This window comes from Misgurnus anguillicaudatus, chromosome 17, assembly GCF_027580225.2.
Source record: "Misgurnus anguillicaudatus chromosome 17, ASM2758022v2, whole genome shotgun sequence".
In the NCBI taxonomy this organism is placed as follows: Eukaryota; Metazoa; Chordata; class Actinopteri; order Cypriniformes; family Cobitidae; genus Misgurnus; species Misgurnus anguillicaudatus.
In genome coordinates, this window is record NC_073353.2 from 38,790,536 (window position 1) to 38,813,190 (window position 22,655).

The 22,655-nt window shown below is 39.5% G+C and overlaps 3 protein-coding genes across 6 annotated transcripts in view; all 3 read right to left on the reverse strand.

The window, feature by feature from the left end:
• Positions 1–482: 482 nt before the first annotated feature.
• On the reverse strand, positions 483–5,174 carry LOC129451954 (toll-like receptor 8). Its single transcript, XM_055215545.2, has 2 exons — positions 4,867–5,174; positions 483–4,487 (listed from the first exon to the last, which is right to left on the reverse strand). Exons 1-2 carry the CDS (start codon positions 4,867–4,869, stop codon positions 1,392–1,394), a joined length of 3,099 nt encoding a protein of 1,032 aa, XP_055071520.2. The 5' UTR covers positions 4,870–5,174; the 3' UTR covers positions 483–1,391.
• A 1,072-nt stretch (positions 5,175–6,246) lies between these two features.
• Positions 6,247–12,142, reverse strand: tlr7 (toll-like receptor 7). The gene is made up of 2 exons (XM_055215172.2): positions 11,701–12,142; positions 6,247–10,397 (listed from the first exon to the last, which is right to left on the reverse strand). The coding sequence occupies exons 1-2, from the start codon at positions 11,707–11,709 to the stop codon at positions 7,245–7,247; spliced, it is 3,162 nt and encodes a 1,053-aa protein (XP_055071147.2). The 5' UTR covers positions 11,710–12,142; the 3' UTR covers positions 6,247–7,244.
• Positions 12,143–12,321: 179 nt separating this feature from the next.
• The window catches only part of frmpd4 (FERM and PDZ domain containing 4), a 57,346-nt gene continuing 47,012 nt past the window's right edge, over positions 12,322–22,655 (reverse strand). For 3 of the 4 annotated variants that reach the window (XM_055215169.2, XM_055215170.2, XM_055215171.2), the window contains 6 exons: positions 21,576–21,665; positions 21,288–21,470; positions 19,880–20,006; positions 18,744–19,712; positions 16,701–17,768; positions 12,324–13,649 (listed from right to left, as the gene is read on the reverse strand). In XM_055215169.2, the coding sequence (XP_055071144.1) occupies positions 13,645–13,649; positions 16,701–17,768; positions 18,744–19,712; positions 19,880–20,006; positions 21,288–21,470; positions 21,576–21,665 (2,442 nt within the window). In that variant the 3' untranslated portion in view covers positions 12,324–13,644. Of the gene's footprint in view, positions 13,650–16,700; positions 17,769–18,743; positions 19,713–19,879; positions 20,007–21,287; positions 21,471–21,575; positions 21,666–22,655 lie in introns of all 4 variants that reach the window. The other variant, XM_055215168.2, reaches the window with a different exon arrangement.

The window sequence follows — 22,655 nt, forward strand, 5'->3', positions numbered from 1 at the left end:
TAATATATAATATAATGCATATATAAAACATATTTTTAAAATATATTTCAAAATATACAAAAGAAAAATATATTGGTGAAAAATATATATAAAAATATATATTTTTTGCCATGTGGGGCTCTACCAGGCTATATTGTTCTAATTTATGTTTTTTTACAATGCATTTTATCTATTATGTTTCTGAAGCACTTTGAAATGCAACTTTAAAGGCGCGCTTTAAAATAAAGTTTATTATTACCTGTGAAGGCCAACATGTCCTTTGAAATAGTAATGATTAACATAGCATGTCAAAAAATAACTTGAGTATATTTCACTTGATCCCAGTTAAAAAGGCTTTTAAGGCAAATTCTGGTTTACTGATATCCAAAGGTTTGTGTGAGAGATACAGTAGATTTAAGGAAGGAGATACAAATATTTTAAACAAATCTGTGTGTGTTTGTGCTTGTGTTTAGAAGCAGTTAAATGAGTTTTCAATTGCATTTCCAATAATTCATTTATTAATACATTCGATTATACAAGTAAAATATATCTACATTAGTGAATCAGCTATTAACTTCTCTACATGCCCTTGTGGTAAAGTCCCCCCAGCTGTCCTGTAATCATTAAAGTATATACAACTCTTTCACAGATCTTACAGAATTCAGCATCTGTCTATTAATCATGGACTACCTACTGTTGTCTGTCTGAATGACTAAAAATGTTTTGCTAATCTTACACTTTAATAACCTCTGTCAGCTAAAACAAACATCAACAGCACAGAACAGGTAATATATATACAGTTTTTTCCATTTTTTAAATGCTATAATTGAGTCTCAAGTGCTTCTATTAACCTAGAAAATGTGAAAAGATTAACCCAGTAACTTAGTTTTGGTAAACCATTCTCTGCAAGCATGTGAAAAAATAGCTCATTGAAATTTGGCTCCCCTTGTGATGTCAGAAGGGGATCTTATTATAATAATACCGCCCATTAATATGCACTATCCAACCACAGCACTGACATTTAGTGCAGAGAGAGAAAAAATAATTAACACCACAATTGATTTTAATTTCAACAAACCACCATTATGGTGATCAGTGTTTGCTTTATCCGCTAATTTGCATTTTATAAGACACACACCAAAACGGCACATTTTGCTTACACCTACAATGTAACAATTTGAACATGTTATAATAAACTGATAAATCTGTGAGGTATTTTGAGCCAAAACTTCACATACATACTCTGAGGGCACCATATATTTATTTGACATCTTAAAAAGTCTTGTGACCTTGATAGATCTCTTGTGTATGTCTAATAGAGGAAGACATCAGCACATTAATTATATTCACATTATATTCACATTTGCAGACTAATTTGTAAAGCATACAGCATATTCTTTTAGTTTGTTTTTCTACTTAGTGGTAAAATATCTGCTGTAGAGGTCGCTGTACATCGCCTGGTTATCCACGCGTATTGCATTCCGGAGAGATTGCCAAAACCAAGCCTCTGCAGACGGCGAGCGTGGCCACTCGAGGATGCTGTGTCCGCACAGTCGTCTGCGCAGCCGCAGGAAATGTGAGTACTGCAAGACGGGCTCCAACAACAACAGCACGATCACATCCTGATTATCCTCCAGGAGGCGCTGATGAGCAAGAAAGACGGCCATCTTGAAGGAGCCGCTGTTAACGTAGTTTTCCGTCAGCACGAACACCGTCTTACGACTGTGCTGGATGCTCTGATTCAAATTGTCCATGATGGGTGAACCTGGAGTCCAGTCGCGCTCCTCCAGGCAAATGGGCAGGAAGCGTTCGCCGTGCTCCTCCAGCTGCACCCGCAGGTGGTTCAGGACCCAGTCGGACACGTGTGGATCTCTGGTGTCGTACGTGATGAATGCGTCGTAGATGGAGCTTTCGGAGCTCAGATACTGATACCCAGACAATCTAGCCTTTAAATAGTAAAAGGTATACGTAACGTCCCAATAAAACATGTGCATAGCGAGAGCTACAACCGTGGTGAAGATTATTACGACGACAGATAAGAAATATGCCAGAAAAGCCACCTGGTCGTCGATGCACTCCTTGATGTCAAAGAGAACAACCGGCTGTCCGCTTCTGTCTTCGGGCACGGCGCAGGTCACAGACGTCATCAGTCTCGGTATATACACCTTGGTGTCAAATATCCACAGAACCAGTTCAAGTAAATCACAGGTGCAGTGGAAGGGATTACCGCTGAGCCAGAGCGTGTCCAGGTAGACCTCGCTGTCGGGTGGAAATGTGGATTGGTTGACGGTTATCAGGTTATTGTTACTGAGATCCAGCACTTTGAGATTCACCGCCCCTATTAGAAATCCATTGGAGAGCTCGGATATCCTGTTTTTATGAAGATCAAGGAACTCTAACGAGGGTACATCCTCTGAGATATTCCCAGATATGGATTCAATGTAATTGTAGCTTAAAACAAGTTTTTGGAGCTGTTTAAAAGGTCTGAAAATTGACAAGTTAACACGTGTCAGATGATTGCGGCTTATTCTCAGTTTTTGAATGCTCTTGGGAAGGTTCGTGACAACCTGATTTGGGAGTTTGGCAATAAAGTTATACGATATGTCCAGATAGGTCAAATTGGTCAAGTTTTGGAAAAGCCGGGTGTACGTTTTGTCTTTCACCCTCCATAAATTTCCCAGGTCATTGTGCTGGAATTGTAGCTCCTGGAGAGACCGACTGGACATGGTTTTGGTGGTTAGCGTATTAATGCTATTATAACTCATGTTCAAAACCTTTAAAGAGGGCAAATATTCGAGGAAATTCAAATTGTGTGTGACCCCTTGTACCGTGAAATAATGAGGGTTGTAACTAAGGTCTAGCACTTCGAGACTTTGTAACTCTGTGAAGGCGTAATTATAAGCCAAGTCGATTTTGTTAAAGGACAAATCGAGATATTTGAGTCCTGGAAGCGAAGTGAATTCAGTTCCATTCGGAGCTGCGGCGAAACCGTTACTGGAGAGATTAAGGCAAGAAATGTTCCCGTATCCCTTAAACAGTTCAGGAGAGATGAAGAAAAGGTTATTTCGACTTAGATCCAACACGCGACCGGCAGCGAAACACTCGGGTTTCACGAGTCTGGTTGCAACCTCAAATACATGCTCCTTTTGACGTCTGTTGTATTCCGTCAAAGGGGGCACCGAAAAAGACGATTTGAAATCTTTGTATGCTTCTTCGGCCTTGTGTTGCTTGTTTGTCGTCCCCGGGTGAAGTCTGTTTTCCGAAAGATAGAGCAGTTTCAAATTTTGAAACTTTAAAAATATGTTGGATTCTGCAGATACGATAAAATTGATACCCACATCCAACACAGAAAGATTTTGTAGGCCAAACAAAGAACTCAAGGTATTTTCTTCGATGCTTTTAAAAACCAAACCCTGAATGTGCAAAATCTCAAGCGAGGTCAAGTTGGAGAAACTGCTGGATAGTTCAACAGTTTCGGGATAACTCTTCAGACCATAATTAAAAGACAGATCCAGTTTTTTTAGTAGTGGTAAGTTACTCATAAAAATTGGATTACTAATAGCACCTATCAAAAAGTTGAAGGAAAGGTAAAGTTTCTCGAGCTTTAAAAGGTTTTTAAACCAATTGGCATCGAGCGAACTAATTGAATTTCCTGCAAGATGCAGTAAACTGAGCTCTTCGAGGTTAGCGAATGCTTGCGGATGGATTTCAATAGAGCCATTATCACAGGGAACACATGGATAGGGAGCATTATTACATCTAGGACAGTTTCCTTGGATTTTAAGACTGGACAAGTTTTTGAGTCCTTGGAAATCGTACTCTCCGATGCGGGATATTCTGTTGGAAGCGAGCTCTAGCGTTCGTAAGCTAATGGGCAGTCCTGTGGGCACATGAGTTAAATTATTATAAGACAAAGTGAGATGTTTCAGTCTGGTGAGGGCTGAGAAACTTCCGTTTTCAATCCTGTAATTCCTCAAACAAGGATTCCAGTAGTAGCAGTTCTTTGAAAGATAAAGACGTGTCAGGTTTTTTATGTGCAAGAACATCATCTTGTTTAACAAAGTGATTTGGTTTTCGACCAACCAGAGTTCTCGCAGGTTCTTGGGAAGAGTTTTAGGTATTTTGTTTAGGCCGATGCCGTTCATCTCTAATATCTGGAGCTTGGTGAAATTGGAAAAAACCTCAAAGGCAACAGCGACCTTTTGATTCTTGTTCATCCAGTTGAGATTAAGATGGGTCAGGTTTACCAGGTCTTGCAAATCTCTTGCTGTTAAGTTTTTGATCTTGTTCTCGGACAGATCGAGGCTCGTGGTGTTTTTTATTAAAATAGGCATTTTTCTCAGCCGACGGCTGTGACAGTCGTACTCCACCGTCATCTCCGTTAGATTTTCATGTATATCACAGGGTGACGTCTTCAGAGTCCTCATACTTATCTGACACAGAAGAAGCTTAATGTTTAATGCCAGAATCAGCCAACAGCTGAATTTAAAGCAGTACGACACAGAGATCTGGAGAAACACAACAAACAGCATTTACATGTAGATGATTTTTCACATTAAACTAAACTGCACTAAATGCCAAATTCCCACATAGCACACTGAGCTTTCACTTGTGTTAAATGTTGTTGTGTGTAGTTGTGCTATAGAAATAAAATTAACATTGACAGACATTGACATTAAAACCACATCATATAAAAAATATGATAATAAAAATAAAGCACATGCACTGAAAAAGTACTCAGAGTATGTAGGAGAATAAGAGCCACACATTTCATAAATGAAACAATACATTAAAAAACAATAGCCTAATATAATATTCACAATAAAAAATACAGGAAATATTTAACCTTATACAGCCTATATAAAGATCATTAAATTATTTTCTTACCATGATAGCAATGTCTATTTATAGTTCCCGTGCAAGCTGTGCAAAGCTTAAGCACAAAATAAGCAGCGTGCTTCAACGTACACACGACTGCATTTGAGAAAAGGGAAGTTTGGCTGTAACTGGCAGACTTTTATCAGCGATGAAGCGAAGCATGTGGGTGAAGTGATTGACACCTGCCAGTCCACATGCAGATGACTGTAAACTTTTCTGATTCTCTTTAATCACCACAACAACATTTGTTTAATAAAATGCAAAAGTTATTTTTTCTTGTTAGAGCTCAATGGTTGGTGGCTCAGTAAAGTGACCACAAAAGAAATTTTAGCATTAGAGGAAGTTCTGCATTCTGTTCCTCATTCACACCAACAAAGATGACAAATCACATGCAAGTCAAACACATTAATGACACGGAAGATTAGTTTTCTGTATTGTCATGGTTTGATTTAAGTATATACTGTGAATAGTTAGCACATTTTCTGCTTGTATCGAAAACAAAGACTGTGTATCCCACAATTCTGTGCAGCTTCCACTGATGAATAAATACAATACAGCCATTAAGAAAACATAGCATCTCTGTTTTGAGGTCTTATATGATTGGAATTGACATCCTTGAGTCAAATGGAAATGAAAATGTCAGCAAGGCTACTATCTGATTGCTCCATTCTCTCTAAAACCCAACCCTAAAAATACAATATATTTTTAAATATGGGCGTATCTTGAGTTTTATAACCAGTTGTATTCATTTTAAATCATCATGCAATTTAACAAATGGATTAGTAAAAGTTCAAATATCGCATGTAGTCTCTCAGCTAAAAACAGCATGCATAAAACTTCATAAAATAATAGCGAAATGCTCTTTAAATAGTTTAAAATAAAGTACATCATGTCTCACCGGAAAAAAGCATTCACACTATACCCACGTATGAAAGTCTAATCTTTTATTGGATGTGTATTCTAATCTTGAATGCATCAATGTGTCAAGTCAATTTATTTGCATAGCACAACTTTAATACATCCATCATTGATCCAAACTGATTTAAAATATAAGGTTATTTAAAAAGCAACAAAGATCAATAAAGGAGAAAGAGATTTTTTTAGATATACACAAAGAAAAAGTACTGTGCACAGCATCACTCAAATGCAGTGATATAAAAATAAGTCTTTAAGTTTAATTTAAAAATACAGAGTAATTGCGAGGCAAATCTGATCTCACAAAGTTCCGTGTGATAGTCACAGAATTTTTTGCTAATTTTTCCGCGGCATTCTCACGGATCTCTGCATTTTTCCGTGGCACTGCTACGGACTGTCTTTTTCCGTGGCATTCTCACGGATTGGTTACTCAACTGCTTTTTCCTATTTTCAAACCATTTTCGCTTCGGTTTAGGGTTAGATTTGGTGTTTGCGTTAGTATGTCAGTTTAACTATTGGTTTATACTATTTTTTAATTTATTCTTCTATATTTTCTAAACTTTAAACAATTGTCGCCTGCCGTTGGGGTTAGAGTTGGGTTTGGGTAAGGATGTCATTTCATGTAAATCTAACCCTAAACCGAAGCGAAAATGGTAAGAAAATATGACAAAACAGTTGAGTAACCAATCCATGAGAATGCCACGGAGGAAGACAGTCCGTAGCAGGGCCACGGAAAAATGCGGAGATCCGTGAGAATGCCACCGAAAAATGAGCAAAAAATTCAGTGACTATCCCACGGAAATTCGTGAGATCAGGCTGGATAGTTACTGGCAGCAACAACAAAAGCACAGTCACCATTGGATTTAAAGCAAGAAGAAGGGACATATAAAAGGAGCTGGTTACAAGATCTTAATGACCTAGAGGTTGTATTTGTCTGGGTAAGATCACAGATATAATCTGACTTGACTTGTATGCAATGCCTTGTATACAACCAAAAGGATCTTAAAATCAACTCTGAATTTGATAGGGAGCCAATGCAATGAAGCAAGAACAGCTGTGATATGCTCCCTCTTTTTAGTTCCTGTCAGCAATCTGGCTGCTGGATTTTGAACCATCTGAAGCCGAGAAAGAGTACTTTAGCAAGGACGACATACAGAGAATTACAATAGTCCAGTTTGGAAGAGTATCATGCATGGATAACAATTTCTAGATCATTTCGAGGGAGGAAATGTTTACTTTCGCAACAGATCTGAGGTGGAAGAAGCTACTCCTTACAAGCAGTTGTATATGCTTGTCAAATTGTAGTTATTGATCGACAATTTTTTTACATGGTGCCGTAAGTTACACCTGCTATAAAGTTAAATGTGCTATATTGTATGTTTAAATAAGGGAAATGTTAAGAGAAAGAAGAAGTTGACAGGCAGAAAGATCCAGAAACTTTCAAATGTGCCACCAGAGTAAAGCAGAATTCATCATAGAGATTCCTGGAAGAGTTTGTTGTATTGCTGACGATCTGAAGACATCACACTTCTGAGACTGAACCAAAAGTATCTCTGCGCTTGTGGATTTCTTGGCCACTCGAGAACCGATTTCTTATACAACCTCTTCCTCAAGCGCAGGTACTTGGATTGACAGGGCATTTTCTCCAAGAAAATCAGGATGATCACATCGTTCTTCTCATCCATAAGTCGCTGGTGGGCCAAATAAAATGCCGTCCTAAAGTTGCCACTGTTCATGTAACGTCCGGTCAGAATAAACACGGTGCATTTGCTCAGCTGGATGCTTTGAGAAAGGTTCTCAATGAACGGATAGCCAGGTATCCAATCTCGTTCCTCCAAACAGAGCTCCATGCGTGGATCGCCTCTGTCCTCCAGGTTAACACGAAGCTCCTGCATCACCCACTCGTGAACCGCCGGGTCTGTCGTGTCGTAGGACACGAAAGCATCGTACGTGTTGCTGGAGGAAAGCCGCTGGTATCCTTTGAGTTTGGCCAGACAGAAGTGGTAGATATACCAAACGTCCCAGAGGAAGAGATGACTTGAGATAGTGAGGGTGAGGATGCTAAGAATCACTGAGGTCAGTAAAATATAGAGGATGATAGACAGGGAATTGTGTTGGCAGGCTTGAAGGTTCAGGAAAATTACACTCTGACCTCGCTGGGCACTCGGTGACGCGCAGTTGACATCGCTGGCGAGACGTGGAATGTTGACGGACGTGCGGTTGATCCATCGGACAAACCACGTGGCATTGCAGGAGCAAACAAACCTGTTGTTGTTTAAGTAAAGGGTCTGCAGGTTGTCAATAACGTTTTCTGGAAAGCTCAATGAATTGATGAACTGGATGCGATTATAACTTAAGTCCAAGACCTTCAGGCTAAAGGCATCCTTCAGAAATTCCGAAGACAGCTGTACAATGTTATTCTTACGCAATATAAGGGTTTCAATGGACTTTGTATAGTTCGACAAGCATGTAGAATCAATGGTCAAAAGATTTTCACTAAGGTCTAAGTGCTTCAGGTTTTTGAGGTAGGCAAGCCCCTTCCATTCAAATGATTTTAATTTGTTTTTTGTAATATTCAACTCTGTCAGCGTATCTGGAAGGCCGTTAAAAACACCAGATGGAATGAAGTTCAGATTGTTGTTCGAAATATCGAGTACCTTTAAGACTACAAGTTTCTTGAAGTAGCTGTGATACCGTGTGTCGCCATCTCTCCACAGCATATCCAGACGATTTCCTTTAAACTCCAGATGTTCCAGGTTAAAGCTTTCCATTTCTGTGTTTGTAGATGTGGATATTTGGTTATCGTTCATGATCAATTTTTTCAAGTTAAGCAGCTTCTTTGTAAAGTTTAGCATGTGAGTCAACCCCTCAGCCACAAAGTAATGACTGTTACGACTGATATCCAAAACCACGAGATTGCTGAGTTCCTGAAATGCTGAGGAGAACATCAAATCCAGACGATTGTCGGAGAAGTCCAGATATTGTAGATTCTTTAACTGGACGAACTCTGAACCATTCAGACTTTGGCTCATTGCATTACCTGACACATTCAGACAATTCAGTTCATCAAGATCTAGAAATCTAGAATTGAGATAAAATATGTTATTCCTACTGATATCCAAAGTTTTCCCAAAGGCACTGCATTCGGTATTAAATGGATTTGAAATCCAGCGTTCCTTGTCTTTGTATTTGCAGCTGCGTGCATATTCGTCATAAAGAAAATAGTGAACGTCCTTCACGTCTCCAGTAGGGTATTGAGCGCCGTGAGTCATTGGGGAACTATACTGGTTTTCTGCGAGGCCACTGGAAGTCTTGTATCCTCCTCCGTCTGAAGGCACAGATATTTTGTTATCAGATAAGTTGATGATTCTGAAGTTTTTCAGGTTCTTGAGGATGCCAAGTTGTGCTATTTTTATGAAATTTGTTCCAAGGTCAATGAGCTCCAAGTTTTTCAAAGAGGTCAAGGGTTGAATGTCTCGATAAGTGAGTTCTTGAAACACATAACCTCTAATTCTCAGAACGCTCAGAGATTTCAGGTGGTCGAATGACTGAGAAAGGTTAAGAGATGCAGGATAGACCTGTAGTGCAAAATTAAAGGAGAGGTCCAACTCCTCTAGATGAGGCAACAAAGTAGGAAACGAGGTGTGCGTTATATCTTTAGCCAAAAAATTGCTCGACAAGTCTAAAACACTGAGTGTTGTTAGGTTCTGAAACCACTCCAAACGTATGTTAGTTATAGAGTTACTGTGAAGACGAAGAATTTTTAGGTTCTTCAAGGTCTTAAAGGAGTTGTCGTGTATTTGGAGAGGAGCATTGTCTGGACATGGTACGCACGGGAAAGGAGCGTTATAACAGCGAGGACAATTCCCACTTAAATCTAGTATCTCCAGCTCTGTCAAGTTGTGAAAATCCGTTTCTGTTATTATCTGAATATTGTTGTTGTACAAGTACAACTCTTTAAGGCTTGACGGCAGCTTGTGGGGCACTTGAGACAGATTGTTGGACTTCAGAGAAAGCAACGTCATTTTGTCAAGCTGTAAAAACACATCTTTTTCAATGTAATACGACTTGTTGCAAGGGTTCCGGAAATAACAATTTTGGCCGAGGTAAAGTTGCTCTATATTGCCCAGTTCTGTAAGATTCGCTTTAACAATTGAAGAAATACTATTGACCTCCAGACTCAGAAGCACGAGGTTGGGTGGGAGACCTTTAGGGATGGCAGACAGCTGGTTGCCATCCAGGTAGAGTGATCTCAGATTCTTAAGCTTCCAGAAGGTCCCGTTGTCGATCGTCACGCTCTGGGTACAGACGCGGTCTTTGGGTCCCACCTTGATGGGCACGCAGTTGCAGCGCAAGTCGATCTCTGTGATGTTGAGCAGGTTGTGAAACGAGTCGTTCATGATGTGCGGTATGTGGTTGATGGTCAGGGTCAAATTGGTGGTATTCATGGGGATTCCCGCTGGAATTTCGGTGAGGTCGCGGTCAGTGCAGTCCACGCTGACTTCGGTCCCGTTACTTTCCACGGACACGTCGCACTTCAGGCTTTTGGGATACCACTGAAACGCGTTCAGATCCAGGGAGTGGATAAAGATCAGACCACTGATCACCAACATCTTATTTGCCATCTGGAAGAGAACATTAACATGGTATGTGTTAGTGTAAAAAAAACATAAACAAGCTCTGAGCAAGATCTCCACACCTGACAGATGTGAAAATATATGATTTCATTTCACAATGATGGTTGATATCAGATGAAGTTTTTATTCACTTTTAACTTTAATATTTGGTATGTCCACCTTTTACAGCAATTACAGCAGCTCTTTGGCATAGTGTCGATATATTTTCTCAGATCTTCATCAGTAATGTTAACCCATGCCTTCTGCAATCTCCTTATGATGGCCACCACTGTATCTACAAAGTAATCATTATGGAAACCATAGAATAGAGCCATCATAAGGGGATTTAGGTCAACTGGCCCCTGAAAATCCAGGCGTCAACCCCATCGAGCAAAGTTGGGTCAAGTTGGAAACTAATCTGCACTTGTGCATTCAAAGGAAAGTCTTTGGCTTGAATTGCAGGCATGGGATAATATTACTGATGAAGTCTTGAGGAAATATAGTGACAATATGCCACAGAGGTGTGCTGCTGTCATTGCTGCATTATTTTAAAATAATTAAATTTCTTATTAATAAAAGCTGAAAACATACCCAAAGACTTTAACTGCAAAATTCAAACTCAAGTGACAATGGTAAACGAAAGAAAGAAAGAAAAAAAAAGCAATACATAAAACAACACAAAAAGATTGTATGCACGCAAAATTTGAATATGGGGTATGTATTGCACGACTTTTCACACTGCATGCTATTAAAATACGCACTTCATGAGAATGGGTCGGGGCATCACAGCTTTCTGAAATGTGTCATATTGCTATTCATAATGCAAGTACACACTGTGTTATCTTACCAAATTTGCATTTCTTCATTTAGCTTTGGTTTTCTGATTCAGGTCATATATAAAAAACTGTCAAGTCACAGACGTTTAATGAGAATCTTGCCGTGTAAGCTACTTTTATTAAAATGTTTACCTACCAAAATAACAACACAACTTGTTGAATGGCACAAACATTTAAAATAAACTCATTTGAGTACTGAAGGGTTCACATGAGCATATATCAAGTTTGTTGAATGTGTGAAACTGAATGTGTAAAGTATGTGTCTCACTATAATCTCAACTTAGGCCCAACTATTTCAACATAGCTACCATATCTTAAATATAGCAACACATTATAGCACATAAACGTGTCATTCATCCCCTGCAAAAAGTGAACATGTAAACATTTCCCCGACGTACAGTATACGTGCATTAACATCATATCATATCAGTCAGGTTATTGCATCTGATCATTTACTATAATGTATATTTACTTACCATCTTCATCAGAATCTCCCTTAAACTTCACGAGGTGTCCGGTAGGACGTTTATGAAGAAATGCTGCATTTCTTCAAGACCTCGTGTTCTCTGCAGCACAGGTGGCATTGTCCAATAATAGCAAAATCACAAACAAAAGTGAGAATGACAAAATTTAGATAACACAACTTCCTCTTTATCTTGAAAACAGTACATACCCGTCTACTAGTGCTCATTCTGAATCTTCAGTCTCGTGATTCTACAAAACTATATGATTTACTACATCTATTATAACCTATTATTTTTAGGATGTGTAATGCAGGAATTACATTTCATAACAGCGACAACTGCTATTGAAGTGTGATGATAAACACTTTCACCTGTAATCTCATGGGACTGGTGCTCGTACTACAGATTAACCAAAACTTTTCTGATCTCCATTTAAATGAAAGTAAAATCACAAAAGATTGAACAACACAATTATTTTTGAGCCCCAAGAAAAAGACATCTCTTCTCGTATTCACACAGTTTTCTTGAATTATTTCTTTGAAATGTAACAGCAACTACATGACATTACATCACACAACTAAATATAATAAAAGAAAGACAGCACAAGATTACTGTATCCAAGTGGAGATATTTAATGAAGATAACTAAAAGAATAAAACACATGAGGGTTATTACTGTATGTACCCATGAAAATGCATTAGCTAAATAAGATGAACTACCAATGGAGAAGTTCAGTTCAGTGAGTTTTAAACATCTCATACTACTAAACGCAGAAACTGAATCAAATACATGGAAGAAACTAAATGATGATCTATCAGTGATGTCATCGATATATATTTTCATTTATAAATTCTATGCATTGTCGAATTCTTTTACGTATATTGTAGAATATTATTTTACATATTACACAAAATATACACAACCGTATATCATCACACCGGCCACATACCTTGATTTCCTTCATCATAACAAGCATACAGTATATGTGTCATCATATGGCTTTGCTATGGCTAAATGAAAGCTGTATGATGTCCATTCCTACCCACCATATAACAGCATTACTGCATGGCAATGTGATGCATCAAATGCACTTTAGCTTTGGTCACGAAAATAATCTCCCGGTAGGAACGTGAAGCTTTCCCCAATTATTTAAACAGAGATCTTTGAATCTCCATCTCCAGCAGTTAAAACGTTCTGCTTTAAAAAACAAACCAACATCAAAGTGTTGGGATAAAAGCTCTGCACATGCAGTCTTGAGGAATATGACACAAAATGTGGCTGAAATGAATTACGCGTCAGGTGCATCTATTTCTGAAAGCGGTGATTAGGTCGTGTGCTATAGAGAGGTTTGTTTTCCTGTGGCAAAGATGTTTACTGTGCTTTGACTTTAGGTCAAAGTGAAATAAAAAAGTGGATAATATTTACGTTCTGAATACACGATCCTGGTGTGCATAACATTTTTAATGATTTTCTTTTTTGGACGATGTCACTAACTTCTCCCGTCCAATCGCACGGCTCCATTCCGCTACACAACAGCCACCTTTCAGAATCCAGATTGATAAATCTTGTGTTTCTGACCCAGTATACATTATTCATCCATCAGATTACTGAAGTGAGTTATGAATGCTGTTTCATGAATGACAGGGTTATCTTGTGATCAGCTCGTTCCAGGTTTGTTGATTTGGTTGATGTGATCATGACCGTCTGCTTGCTGTGGTATCCATAAAAAGTGTCAATGCTCCCTGAGCCAATAGTTTTCCTATTAAAACTTCATTTCTGCCTCCCTGAGGCAACCAGAGCGGGGTTCATTTGAGGCCAAGTGCAAATATAAACAGGGAAGAAATGGAGACCTCTGATCGCCTCTGGTTTGGCACATAGGAATCTGTGTGCTATGGATGAACATGAACACGTGGTGAGAGAAGACGAATCTTGGGTTTTGTCTTCATCTTCAGTTCGCTACACTGGGGTGGGAAAGAGAGAAGGAGAATTTAGTCATTCATTGGCCGGTGATAATTACTTGCTTCTGAAAAAATACTGCTGAGAAACAGCTTAACCTGGTCTATGATAACAGATGAAAATCATTAACTGTATTTCAGTCTAAAATGAAGGATAAGCCGGCTGAAAAGGTTTATACCTGCAAAATAGTCACATCTGAATAAAAATTGAAGTTTGTCATCTCTTTTCCACTTAATAGAGAATTGCAGTCTGTTAAGTTTGACTGAGCTTGGTATAATGGTATTACATCAAACAATGAGCTGAGTTTGGGCTGTTTGCTGAACCAGCAGTCTAATGTGCAACTCCATTTGCTACTGCTAATGTAAAAAATGATCTACTGCATCTTAAAATTAACACCTGCAAAATGTAACTTATTTCACAAGACATTTAAAGGTGTAAAATAAATCTTTGGTGTCCCCAGTGTACATATGTAACGTTTCAGCTCAATACCCCAAACAGATAATTTATTATAACATGTTAAAATTGCCACTTTGTAGGTGTGAGCAAAAATGTGACATTTTTGGGTGTGTCTATTTAAATGCAAATGAGCTGATAATGCAAACACTGATCACCATAATGGTGGGTTGTTGAAATTGAAACTCAATTGTGCTGTCAGTTATTTTCTCTCTCTCTGCACTAAATGGGAGTGCTGTGGTTGGATGTGCAGATTAAGGCGCGGCGTTATTATAATAAGACCCCCTTCTGACATCACAAGGGGAGACACATTTTAATGGTTTACCATAACCATAAAATAAGTTACTGGGTTGATCTTTTTCACATTTTCTAGGTTGATAGAAGCACTGGGGACCAAATTATAGCACTTAAACATGAAAAAATCTGATTTTCATGACATGTCCCCTTTAACTAACTTTACCCGGGTGTGCCTCATAAGCCTTGAAAAGTGAAGCCTCTGGCTCTTTGATCGCCCCCTGGTGGCTGGCTGCAGTACAAGTCAACCCCGCCCTCTCCATTCAAATGAATAGGACTTTGCTCTAAATAAAAAAATATTTACACTTCCAATAAAAGTTTTCGAAAGATGGTTTTGGTCCTTTCAAGTAGTTGTTATCACACTGATATATGTTCAAGTGTTCATTTTTGTGATAAGTTTCATTTTAGCTTTTAATTTGATGCTATAGAAACGGGGCGTGTCGTTATGATTGGAGTGGTTGAATTGGCCGCGCAAGCGTTTGGGCGGAAGTTTGATACCGCGGCTCCGCCTCTGGCTTCACGGACGATTCCTTCTGTGCATGCCTCGGCTCCAAACTGACGTTTTTACGTAACATGGCGGCGACCGTGGTCGGACATTTTTGGCTTCAATTCATTACAATGGTGGGAGGCGACGTCGCGTCATCCATCTTTTTTTTACAGTCTATGACTTTACCACAGTTCTCCTTGCATTTAAAAAAATAACTATTTGCAATTGTAGATGTTAACTCTTTCCCCACCATTGACAAGATATCTAGTCAATTGAAAGAAGACATTTCCCTGCCAATGACAATTTCCTGACAAGTTTTTACGGTAATCTGTAATTCCGCTATTATCCACTGCACGGCGCTCTTACCCAAATTACAAAAAATAAGCAAAAACTAATTGAATAAATTTTTGTTTTTGTTAAAGCAGATGTCAATTCAACTTAAAATAAATCTAAAATATTCAATCAACTAACTTTAATAAATTTGAGTTGGGGATATGTGAATGATTCAGGTTGTGTTAACGCAGTGGTTCTTAAACTTTTTAGCGTGCACCCCCCTTTGTGTAGTGTGCATTCCTCCCCGCCCCCCAAAAATGCATGACATTAAACAACATCAAACTTAAAGGACAAGTTCGTCATTCTTTCACTTAAAGCCCTGTTTTCAGATTGTTCACGATGAAACAGAACGGTTTTGACTGAAATTTCGACGTATGTGGCTGCCCTGAGAATTTTCTGGTGTTTGTGTTTCACCTCACACCTCCACAATGGGTGTATAGGTGCACTGGAACAATCCTTCCTAAAATGCATTAAACTTTCGTTTACAAAGACGTGAAACCCACCGAGCGGCCAGGGGGGCTCACCGACACGCCCACACAAAAATCGCCGCAAAAGACGCCTTCCAACAGTTTTGTTTTAGCATTCGTTGTAAACTTGTGGACCTATTTTTCCAAACGCCTCACACCCGTACATTCTTCCGTTGAGAGCTTGAATAATAGACACTCCAGCCCAGTTGGTGGCGCTAATCCGTCTTTGCCAATTGCAGGAAATAGAAAGAAAGGTCCCGGCGCGGAGTAATACCGTACCGCACAGCACATCTAATACAAGTCAATGGAGTTGGCAAAAACTACGATAAAACTTGTTGGAATGCGTATTTTGCAACGATTTTTGTGTGAGCATATCAGTGAACACCCTTGACCACTCGCTGAGTTTCACGTCTTTGTAAACGAAAGTTTAATGCATTTTAGGAAGGATTGTTCCAGTGCACGATTAAACCCATTATAAAGGTGGAAGGTGAAACACAAACACCAGAAAACTCTCGGGGCAGCCGCATATGTCGAAATTTCAGTCAAAACCGTTCTATTTCACCAAAAACAATCTGAAAACAGGGCTTTATGTGTAAAATACAGAACTTGTCCTTTAAAATTGGAATTAAACAAAACATACTAAATTATATAATGTTGCACTGTTGGTTGGTAGCTATATTTTTTTAAGGTTTGGTTTTGGTTAAAATGCATAATCTCTCAGATCTGTTTGTTAAATAATCAGTACTTATAACAGACATTCTGATCAGAAAGGCTGACATTGCTAAATTATTAAAATAACTTTTTTCTTCAGTATTATTGTGGCATGAACCATTTTAGATAATAATCACAAACTATAAACCGTGACTGGCCACTTTACATGTCATCCAGTCTCTTCCAGTCTTAAATAACTTTACCCAGACATATTAATTTTACTATTCAACATCCCCCAGTCCTATTAAGATATACTTAAGTCATACTTTAATGGCTTCATTAACCTTTGTTGAAACGCAGATCTGTTATACCTGTAGTTTCTTTAATCTTGGGCATCCGCTGGCCTGCGCTCGCGGTCGACTCTGCAGCAGCTGATCCGTGGTGCTTCCGTAAAAACGCTGCATCTGCGCTCTGGTTTGGATATCCGACAGCTTTGGCAGAAGACTCAGCGTGCGTGTGGAGATTATCAGCCGTACACAAAGGAGAATCCATCGGCGTCACCGAGTTACTGCTTCCCGTACAGCAGCCGCCATCAATGGATGAAGACTGGGAACTCTGTAGAGAATGAACACCTTCGCTCTGGAGAGACGACATCCTTTTGGGCAGCGGATATTCGTACATCCGTGGGACGTCCTGCTCGGCTGGAGTCGCTGCTCTGTTTTGGTGCTGGGCTCGCTCCATTAAATGTTTCTCTTTGGCGGGGGAACTCCTTTCTCTCGAGTCATTTAACTCTACCTTCTTAGTTTTTTGGGAGACCCTGTCCAACGTGCCACTGTCACCGGCCACTTCAGAGTAAATGTGCCCATCTGCCTTATTATTCAGGGTCATGTGAGATCTTTGATTAGATTCTTGAAATGCAAAAGATCTCCTCTCGAGGTCAAAGGCACCCGATCGATGGGCATCTCTCACATTGAAGCCGTTGAGCCTCCTGACGATGTTTTCTCCGTGTGATTCAGTGACCTGACGCGCTTCGGATTCTCCTCCGGGTCTCACCTTGACATCACGCTCTTCATGCTTCGTTCCCATCGTCCTGTCCATGTGCAGCTTGTTGAAGTAGTCGGTCAAGGATTTGGTTTCCATGGTTTCCGGCTCCATCTCGAAGCGATCCGAGTGAAGAGCGCTCCGAGCTTGACTGGACTGAGGGTCGTCTTCTAGATTTCGTAGAGAGGCCCTGATGTCGCAGGGCCTCAACCGAAACTCGGTTTCCTCTTCGGCTACAGTTTGGTAACCGTCCACTGTCGCTACAAACATTTTCAAAGTGTTTTCACAGAGTTTGTGAGCTGCTGCCAGCTCCGAGCCCTCCGTCATTTCAGAGGAATTTGTCTCATTCCCAGAATCGGACGAGGACTCGGGGCTAAAGGACCGAGATATTTCTACACCTGTGTAGAGAGACAAACATTCAGTAAATCAGACATACACCTCACCACACATATATACTTTAAAACAGTTTATTTGTACAAAAACTTTGAAGACGATGAAATGCAACAATAACATAAATAATGAAATAAATGAACAAAAGTTATTCACAAAAAAGCACAAAGTTCACATCTGGCACTTTGCATGAGTAGGTAACAAACAGTGTGTGATCAAACTTTATGTAAATGAGATTTTTCTCAGATATTGAAGGAGGTGCTTAACCTTAAAGGTGCAATGTGTAGATTTTCGCGGCGCCTAGTGATTAGGATGCGAATTGCAACAGACGGCTCAATCCACCGCTCACCCCTCCCCTAGAGAAGCTACGGGAGCTGCCACAGGACAAACATGTTGTCGTCTGAGACAACGTAGTGAAAAGACGCAATCTATAAAGCAGTTTGTCCTTTTAGGGCTACTGTAGATATATGGCGGTGCAAAATGGTGACTTCCATGTAGGGGGACCCACATTGTATGTAGATATAGTATGTCTCATACTAAAGTGATAAAAACATAACAGTTCATTATGTACGGTCTTTATACACTCCTGCATTTCTATTAAGAGATCCTCCTAAAATGTACACATTGCACCTTTAAGAAAATATTATCCTCATCAACCTCATGAGGTCAAAGCAAATAACACGAGCTGCTGTTAGTTTTCAGTTTTTATTTAGTAAACATGGCTAAATAAATGCGATTTGTGGAAAATGTGGGACACAGGTAATTGTCATGTTTCTGATAATGAATTTTTCAACTTTTTTTGTACACTAGTCATGAAAAGTGCCATTTACAAAGTTAATAAAACAAATGCACACACGCACACAACATAAACATAAGAAACATGGGAACTGCACTGAACTGAATGAAACAACAAAAGGAAAAACAAAAGAACGTCTGGATGGTTGTACAATGTCATTGAATAAACGTTACAATAGTGTAAGAACCTGAATTATTGTCCGATTGCGGATGCGACTGCTCTTCAGAGGCCGCTAGAGCCTCGAGCGCCTGCAACGTGGACACCACGGCATCATTGAACACTTGCTCCGTTCCTCCAGACACCGGCATCGGCACCGAATCGATCAGCGACACGGGGATGTCGTTTTTCATCCCGGCCGCTGATTTCCGTCCTCGAGGTCCCTGGTGGTCGTCTTCATCCGAGCTGTCCCTGAACCCCGGCGGAGGGGCGGCTATCGCCAAGTTCAGAGATTGAAAAAGAACGTCGTCGTCCTCGTTGTCTTCGCCCTCCGGCGGCGGAGGGAGCGACGTAAGATCGATGATGTCATCGCTAGACTCCGACAGAGACAGAAAAGAGTGTGCCTTTTCCCCCATCATCATCATCACCATGTCCTCCTCGCAGCTGATGTCATCATCGTCTTCGGCGTCATCGGTGGTGTCCGCGTAGCAGATGTCGTGCAGAAGCGGCTCTTCGATGCCCTCCGTCGTACCAAAGATTTTGGCGTCGCCGTACACCATGCTGGCGCCGTATTGAAAGCCGTCAACCTCCATCGAAGCTTCCAGGGGCCTGTAGTCCTTCTGCTGTGCGTACAGATATCTGTGTTCCTCTAAAACCTCTGGGATGTCCTCCATCAGTCTCTGGTATCCCAGGTTCTGTGGGTTCACGCTGTCCAGCGGAGGATCGCCGAATATGAAGGACACCTTGGCACTTCTGGGCGACTCTTGAGTTTTGCATTTTGGGACGTTGAAGTACGATTGAGAACAGCCGTGTCCTCCTCTGTTCAGTCGGTCTGATCTCTCGTCCCCATGCGTGTGATGCTGCGACTGATGGATTTCTGTCATGTCACATACTTGTTGGCCACACATGACATAATCTGGATGTGGCTCATTGCATGCAGTGCAGTGGCTGTAGTTCCAGTCGATTGCCTGGTAGTTGCGCTTGGCCCGCGTGTCGTGTACTGAAACAAACCAAAGCTCAATGTTATTTATGGCAATACAAAAACACAAGGTACAATAAAACTGAAGCTGTCTGAATGTTTGGTCGAGTCCTCACATCTGAAATGATGATCAAGAAACTATTTTAAACTGATGTCTGACAGGTGAAATGGTCGGTTTATGATGTTACCTGGAGTGTTACTGCTGTTGGCCATGTTAAAGATGGACCTGCGTGAATCCACCAGCAGTCTGTAGTATCCAGCAGTCAGACAGGCCAAATTCATGGCATCACTGGACTCCATTATCAGCGTGATGGGCTGTACAAACATCAATATTACACAGAAATGTAAAAACAGTCAATAAACCAATAAGAGGCTTTTACACTGATTGCATGATGTGAAAGAGGTTTTCTAGAGCTTTAAACCCAACACGGTCAAATCACAAGAACACATAACCTTGCTGATATTTAAAGGCAGCAGCAAAAATATGCAAAAAAGAAATTGTTAAAAAAATGGGCATAAAAATATTTCAAACACAATCAACTTGTTAAAGGATTATTTCACTTTCAAAATAAAATTCAATGCAGCTTCAAAGATCTCTAAACGATCCCAACCGAGGCATAAGGGTCTTATCTAGAGAAACCATCATCATTTTCATGCAAAAAAAGAAGGTACTTTTAAACCACAACTTCTTGTCTTGCACTAGCTGTCTCGCCCCAGCGCGACCTTACATAATGCATAATGGCGTGGATAGGTCACGTGTTACATATATAAAATGCACACTTGCGGATCATTTAAAACAATAAACTGATACACAGACATTAATTAGTATCATTCGCATACAACAACTTTTCTGAATGCTCCTCTTTCTACAAACTTGTAAACACTGGAGCGAGCGGTAGTTTCACATACATCATGCGTGACCTTTCCATGTGATTACGCAATAGGTAAGGTCGCGTAATACGTAAAGGAGAAAAATACTGGAATGTTTTCCTCAAAAAACTTAATTTCTTCTGGACTGAACAAAGAAAGACATAAACATCCTGGATGACAAGGGGGTGAGTAAATTATCAGGATTATTTTAATAAAAGTGGAATGATTCATTCAATTTACTCAATTTTTTTAAGGTAGGTGGTCACAATCAATTTATTTAAGCTACATTTAAACAAAAGTTTTTTGTTTTGTTTTTCTAATTTTTTTTGTTTAAATTTAGCTTAAATAATTTGATTGTGGCCACTTACCTTAAAAAAATGAGTAAATTATATGAATAATTTGTTTAAGGAAAACCATTTCCAGGTCTTACTTCATATGAGACTGCATGAGTGCTCTTTATTCATAGCACATATTTAAGATACATTTTAATAACTCACGGTGTGCACTACATTCTGCAAACTCATGGCGTCCTGGACACTAATACTTTATCAATTTCTAAAAATCAATTACTTTCTGCCCATCTGGGATTTTGGATAAAGGTTAGGATCGCAAATTTTCTGTATTTTAATACAAATGATGTTGTTGTGGGTCACCGTTATATTTTAACAACTGTTGTCATGAGTTGTATAAATGAGTTTATGGATGAATATTTGAACTAAAACTCACTTTAACATCTAAGACGTGAAGCTCCACGCGTACGTTCTTCTCATCCTCCGTGTACATTTCGATTCTGTTGACATGGCTGAAGTCGGCCAGCAGGGCCACCAGGTTGGTTTTGGTGTTGATCACATGACTGATGCCGTATCTGGGGCCGACCAACAGCGTCACTTCAGTGTGTTTCTCTCCCTGCTGTAAATTCACACACACATTAAACTCTCTGGAAACACTGAAGATTTTCAGAAATGATGAGTTACAGATTATTTGGTTTTGACCGACAGCTCTGCTTGCACTTACAACAAGTGTTGATTTAAAGACTCGTCCTCCATACAGTCTGAGGTCACTGAGGTATTTCAGGTAATGGACCTTTGCCTGTAACGCCGTCAGCTTTAACACAACACAAAACACATCCGTATAAGAGAACAGAAAGTGTCAATCACACAAACAAACTTTCTTAATTCCTCTCTGTGACTGTGAGAAACACGTGTGAAGTGAAGTGAGATTATCCATTTAATCATACAATCCCAAAACACAAACAAACAACACACCAATGAAATCTCATTTAATATAACACTAAAGATGACTAAAGATTGCTCTTGTTTGTTTTACTGTCAGTGACAGCTGATGACTTCTCTTCCGAAAATATGATTTTGTTGGATCATGTGAACCTATGTGCATCATACATCATGCTAAATAAGTGCCTGCTACACATGTGTCGAAAGGATTTATGATGAAAAAGACGTGCACGTTCACAAAATACACGCATGACACTAACATAACACTGAACTCTGATTTCACATGAGCAAGTATCTGGCAAATATGAGCATCTCTTTTATTATAAATCTCTTTGAAGAGTCTGTAGGAGGCATGCATTTTGACATCATGCGTGATGCACATAGGTTCACATGACGCACAGAACACATATTTTGACTCGATGAGCTTCGCATCATGCGCCCTAGAAAATTAAGGCACCGGCCCCGACTGGTGACAGTTCAGCAATAAATCATGCTAAGGCTGTGCTATAAGAATTTTACTTATACATAAAATAATAGTGCTGGGCAAAGATTAATCGCGATTAATCACATACAAAATAAAAATGATTTTTTTGCATAATATGTGCGTGTACTGTGTCTAATTATTGTGTATATTTAACCAAACACACATTCATATATTCATTTCAGAAATGTTTAACTATTTTTTTCATTTATTTTTAATAAAGAATATATAAAAATATAAATAAATATATATAAACATGTAAATGTTTCTTAAATACATACATGAATCTGTGTGTATTTATTTATACATAATAATTACACACAGCACATACTCATATATTATGCCAAAAATCACTTTTATTTTGTATGCGATTAATCGTGA